This window comes from Drosophila willistoni (assembly GCF_018902025.1).
Source record: "Drosophila willistoni isolate 14030-0811.24 chromosome 2R unlocalized genomic scaffold, UCI_dwil_1.1 Seg167, whole genome shotgun sequence".
Lineage (NCBI taxonomy): Eukaryota > Metazoa > Arthropoda > Insecta > Diptera > Drosophilidae > Drosophila > Drosophila willistoni.
This window is the reverse complement of record NW_025814050.1, coordinates 20014432-20020874: the sequence shown is the minus strand read 5'-3', so window position 1 is coordinate 20020874 and position 6443 is coordinate 20014432. Positions and strand designations below refer to the sequence as shown.

Here is a 6443-nt window from a genome sequence, read left to right as displayed (position 1 = left end):
TCCGGGCCAAAAGAAGTCATCCGATGTTGTTTGGCTCTAATTTTTTTTTTATAAAAAACTTTGATTCTGTTTTTAAATTATGTTTATTTAAACATTGAGAAATTTATTGGCCAAATAAACATAAGTTTTTTTTATTTAGAAAAAAATGAGAGCCAAACATCATCGGATGACTTCTTTTGGCCCGGATGACTTCTTTTGCGCCACCTTGTACAATTACTAAGAAAAAAGGTTGGATGGCATACTAAAACAGAATTAAAATAGAACATTTAAACTGTGATAAAGCTTTTTGGGTTAGGGATGGTACAAAATCGATACATTATCGATAATAAAGAAGAAACAGGTAAAACTGGTGAGGTGTACGATTTGTTTTGAAAGACTGTATACTACAGGAGCAGGATGAAATTTCAAATTTCCGGACACCCCGGCCTTGATATTTGCTCTTTGCTATTTAGTCTTATATGATTGAAAACAAAGGCGTACGTCATTTTACTTAGGCATAAATGTTGTGGTATTCTCTGAATTAGTTATAAAATAAATGAGATTAAAGTAATGCAAAAAGAAGAAAAGTTTAGGAGTCTAAGAAACTTTCTGTGCTTTTGCATTACTTTAATTTCCTTCCTATTAATAAGCGAGCCAAAGTTTTTAGAGGGCATTTTTTATTGAAAAAGATTTGAAGATTTCACCGAAAAAAGAAGTAATTAAATTTTCTTTAAGATTTCTTACTAACCTACTTATTGACGTAAGTTTTCAGTTCTCATTATGTGAGAGATGACGTTTGGTAATGCAATTTTTTTACTGGCTTAATATTCTATATTATAAGTAAATTGTTAAATTGGCGATTGCTGAATATATAAGTCAGTATAAGGCACTTGACTACAGTTTGTTATTTTTTCTTGTTTGTTTTTGTTATTCTTTAAACGAGCCCTGCCCAACTTGCCTAGCTACTCAATCTTATTGTGAAGTCAATCACACTTGCCCAGCTAGACCACTTAATAGATGAATCATTGAAATTGTCAGGTTAATAAACTGCAATTGCATTGCCTTCAAGTGTTGGTGTTTTTGGTGTCGTTGTTTTGGGTTGGGGTTGGGGGTGACACCGCGTCGTATGCGTAATATCGCATCCATCTAGTTGACAATTGTACCGCCTGACATTTTCCAGTTGCACATTTCAATTGAAAGCAAAAAATAAAAAAACAAAATCTTCAAGCCCAACGACAATGCGACGCCAGTCGACTTAAGCCAAGTGTTGAATCAACACACAAGTTTGCGGAATGCGAATCAGATTATCCAATTCAGACATTAAGTTAATCATTTCACATCATTTTCTTCCCCATCTCTTGTTCTTTCTTTCGTTATTCTCTCGCTCTCTCTCTCTGTCTTTTGTCGTGTTTGTTACAATTTTCATCTCTGTTTTGCTAGCTACTCAATTCCATTCAAGTTGCCAATTATGCGACCATTATTCAATCAAAGTAAATTTATTTGTTTGTCTCATTTCCACGTAAATCTTTACATTCAAGATGCAGTCACTCTGTGCCCAGATATGATTCTCTCTTTCCAGCCATTTTCACAATCACACAATAATTCGTTCAATTTATTCGCCTTGCGCGACGGATTATTGTCTGTGTGTAAACAAGAAACATTTCGACAGAATTATCCCATAAATGTGATGTCACTTGTGGTTCATCTACATACAACGAAAGAACCAACCATCTATCTGTCTATATCTGGGACAAGTCGGGCCACAAGTTCAAGAAACTCTCAACTAACTAAATCACTTACTCAAGCAAAGATACAGAAAAAAAAAGTACTTAGTTAGTCGTTGCAATGATTTTTTGATTGAAACTGGCGCCAGTTTTCATCTGCAATAATTTTTCTAAAATAAACTGAAGTTAACACAAGTCACTTAATTAACAATACACAAAATTAATGACTCAACAATATATCTAAAGTATTTCAATAAATTTAGTAAATTTTCAAGTCCTAAAGTTCAAAATATAATCTAAAAAAGTTGTGTATTTGTGTACAGTCAACTATAAAAGAAACCTATTTAGCCATATCTTGGCTATATCTAATCGGATTTTTATGAAATTTATATTCCTCTTGATACTAATAACAGTTATTAGTATATTAACTTTAATTATCTAACTTCATATATTACGAGAGTTTACTTCCGTGAGATTTTATTTTCGATTGCTGCTGGGCAAATTGAAATTTAACATTTCTTCACATATAACATTAACACTTCGATTTCAATCATCATTGAGAATATATTTTGACCATTTAACAGCGATCAAGTTATCGAAATTATTTGCAAATAGACTAGAGAAAACACGTTTTCGATACCAAAAAAATCACTTCGATATTGTCATTTTGCCAGAAAAAATATATGAGAAATCAAAAAATCAAAGAAACTCAACATTAGTGCTTACTTGATTAAAAAGTTTGCCCGTTTTCGACATAGCAATGATAAGATATTTAAAAATATTTGGAAAACGTAAGCAGATCTAATCAGATCTTAATCAATTTTGAAATTTGAATTCAATATTTAAAAGTTTTAATTTTAAAAAGCTTTGTACAAGAAATGGTTTTGGAGTGGGTGGAAATTAAGGATGGCTTTAGTTAAGCAAAACAAGAGAAAGAAAAAAGGTTCTCAAGAAAAATAAATCTGCTTTAATCTAATTGAATAGGAGTTATAATAATATAAAGGAAATAAGAGAGTGTGGCAAGAAATGTTTATATACATTATAGTTAAATCCAAATGAATTAAAATTTCAAATGCCTTCCTCAACCCGTATATATGCAATGCAAACACATATTTTATTCCACTCACCGATAAGAACCTTCCCCCATTTTAGGTGTAGTCATCGACTGCCTTAACATATTTGTAGTTGTAGGCTGCAAAACTCAAACACACATCACATACAACGCGACATAGAACCTAATGACCATGGGCTAAAACGGCAGTAAAGCAATTTCATCAGCTGCCCCCCCTCTTTATGCCTCTCCCTTGTTTCATCTGAAATGGTTCCACGCTTCGGCGTGTGTGGGACATGCGCTAAAATTTTATTTGATTTGACACTTAGCAGTGGCTTTTAGCGCGACTTTTACAATATGTATGTGTTCATAGAGAGAGGGAGAGAGAGCGAGAGAGAGAAAGAGAGAGAGAGAGAGAGAGAGATAGCGTGTTCAGACGGCGACTTATTAAGGACTTCCTGTTGAACATCGTCAAGTTTTGTCGCGACAACAGATTAATTTAAGGCAACTGCAGTTCAATTTACCACTAGTCCAATGCCCAGTTTATGCCCCTCCTCAAAATTATAGGGGTCTCATTTATGTTTGTTTGTGTTTTAATTTTTTGTTTTTATTTTCAATTTCTTACTCTCTTGCGTCTCATGTGTTTTTCGTTTTTTGTATTTCTTTTTTTCTTTCAGTGTCTAAATATTTAAATATATAAATTAATTAGTGCTTAGGTCTTGATTTTTTGCCAGCATCGCTTAAGTATCATCTTAAATTAATATCTTGTTTTTTTAGTGTAGATATGTGACAACAAATTAGCAAAAAAACATTCTGAATCTCTCTATTATACGTTCCCCTGCAGAGTTTATTATTTAAACAGCTTTTCGTATTATATGTACAATCTAAAATTATAATTTTTTTAAAGAACTTTTAACGTTTTCAATAAAAGCTAATTGAAATCCGAAATTTCTAATTTAAACTGTAAAGTGTATAAAAAGCATATGATTGAATCTTGAGATCCCTAATATTTTTGAAAAAAGGCTATCCTGATCATTGTGAAATACTTTGATTTAAAAAATCAATTCGAGTTAAGCAATCCAATCAAGTTTTTCAATGGCCAAATTTTTCTTTACCCATGATTCTTACCGTTTCTGTTACGATATTTGTGAATGTAGCTAATAGGAATATCTGATTTGTGTATTCGAAACCTTAATTAGTGTAATTTACATTAGTTTTGAGTTCAATTCTAATCCATCCATAAGTAACCATTGAATACTTAAAGAAATTTTGTTCAATGAGTATCCGAAATATGGATTTGAAAATGAAATGTTTCTTAATGTTTTAAAACTTGTAAGGAAACTAATTAGTCGATATCAAAGATAACGATATTAGTTTGAATACTTTCGAAAACTTTTGATTTTGTAACAATATTTAGCTGGATTGGTTTGAAAAATGACACTACTAAAGAATATAAAGTCCTAGAATGTTCTGTTCTGTTTAGATGAAGATACTGAAAGTTTTGGTAAATTTTTAGGGTTTCGATTGTAGTCTTTTCCTGTTTTTAATTCAACTCTGCAGGGTTTCCTAGATTCTCTATAAATTTACAGTAATTCGATTGGCCCGTATCCAAATACCTTGGCATCTTTTCTCGTTTCTATTTACAAGCGTCTTAGCGCCTCAGTCGCGGCTATATCTATGTACATTACTTAAACTACAGTTGCCTCCGCATCCAGTCGAGGTTTAGCTATGGCGTGAGACAACGGTGACAGGCTTGAGCATGGGTTGAGGCGAGCCAACAGGCGAAATCGAATCCCCCAGTCCCCCACCGTGATGTCCACCCGGAGACGCCGGTGCTGATGTCTGCTGTTGGTGTTGTTGTTGCTGCTGGTGCTGTTGATGTTGATGATGATGATGTCCTCCACCCAGATGCGACATGGTGGAGGTGGCAGCCACTGCCGCTGCCGACAATTGCCTTTGATGTGCCGCCAAAGCGGCTGCCGCTGCATGTTGATGCAACAACTGTTGATACTGCAGACGCTGATACAGTTCCGTGCTTGCGGCGGCGGCGGCGGGATTAGGTTGGACTGATGGCGGCGGGGCACCCACCGATCCTGCTGGCCCCACAAACGACGAAGGCATAGGTGGTGGTCCCTGCTGATGGTGAGGATGATGATGTGGACTGAGCGGATGGTGATGTGGGGACGGACCATGAGGCGACATGGCGCTCATGGGAGAACCACTTTTTGGCGCAAAAGGATTGTAACGTTGATACATGCTGGCCAATAGACCAGCTGGTCCAGCAGCTGCAGCTGCAGCTGCTGCTGCCGCCGCCTGAGGATATGTAAGGAATTGTCCGAATTGGGGATAGGCAGCCAAACTGGGAAACATGCTGGGTCCAATAAGAGATCTCTTGAAGGCGGCTAAGCGGGAACGCGAGGCGGCTGTTGTTCTTCTTCGCAATTTACCCGTGGAGCCACCTATGAAGACATCCTCGGCCGAGGGATCCAACATCCAGTAGTTACCCTTACCGGGATCATCGTAGTGCCGTGGCACTTTGACAAAACATTTGTTCAGACTAAGATTATGTCGAATGGAATTTTGCCAGCCCTGCTTATTGTCACGATAATACGGATGATTGGTCATTATGTACTCGTAGATCCCATTCAGAGTTAGACGTTTCTCCTGACTCTGGCGTATGGCCATCATAATGAGGGCATTGTAGCTGTAAGGGGGCTTCTCATTGCCCTTCTTATCCTTGACAGGTTTGCCGCCCTCGCCATTGCCTCCGCTTTCGTTGCCCTCCTCTTCGTCGTCATCGGCCTCGTCGTCTCCCTCCTCCTCGACATCGTCGACATCACTCATTTCACTGGGATTCATTTGAGGCGGTGCCGGTGACATTGAAGTCACATCTAAATCAGATTCCACATCACTATCCGGCTCTGGTTCTTCAGAGCCCAATGGTGAGGGATTGATTTCCGGTTCCGTTTTCTCCTCATCCTGTTCCAGAGTCTCTGGTAAAATGGCATTAATGGAGAAACTCGATTTCAAATGCGGTGTTCGTGCCATTTTCATGAGATTTGTTAAATTTAAGCCGACGGTATGATGATGATCGCTAGGTACACTTGCACCCTCGCCGATCTTCACCATTTTTGTATCGGTTATTGGTTGAATTTTTCACTTTACTTCCGTTTTCTTATTGACAAAACATTTCTGTTTTTTGTAAACTTTCAACTCGAGTTCCGCGACGTCAGCACCTTTCTTTTTTTTTTTTTGTTATCGACGCAAATCGACGACGGATAAAGTTCACAGTGATCACACGATATCAACGTCCGTTGCTTTGTGGCGTTTTGTGTAGACTAAAAACAAGATTCCCAATGCAACAGCAACGACTTTGCTTTGTTCACGTTGATTTTTTTTTTCATTTTTTTTGTTTTCTTTTCCCACTGAGGGTTGCTTGACGAGTCGACGAGCCAATGGCAATTGTGGAACGTTTCCAATTTGCTCTCCTTTTCTCTTTCTCACAGTCTCTCCCTCTCTACATCTATCTCTAGCTCTTACTCTCTCTCTCTCTTTCTCACTTTCCTGTCTTACCCTGCCTTTTGTTGAGATTTCTCCGTTGTGTGTTGTTGCTAATTGCCACACTGACACGAACACGCGCTCTCTCTCATTGCCCTAGGTATGGCTACATGTACATCCATACAAACATA

The 6443-nt window shown here is 37.4% G+C and overlaps 1 protein-coding gene across 1 annotated transcript; it reads right to left on the bottom strand.

Moving 5' to 3' along the window:
* Positions 1 to 3447: 3447 nt before the first annotated feature.
* Positions 3448 to 6081, bottom strand: LOC6642281 (fork head domain transcription factor slp2). The gene has a single exon (XM_023175898.2). It carries the CDS (start codon positions 5881 to 5883, stop codon positions 4477 to 4479), a length of 1407 nt encoding a protein of 468 aa, XP_023031666.1. The 5' UTR covers positions 5884 to 6081; the 3' UTR covers positions 3448 to 4476.
* Between the last annotated feature and the right edge of the window lie 362 nt (positions 6082 to 6443).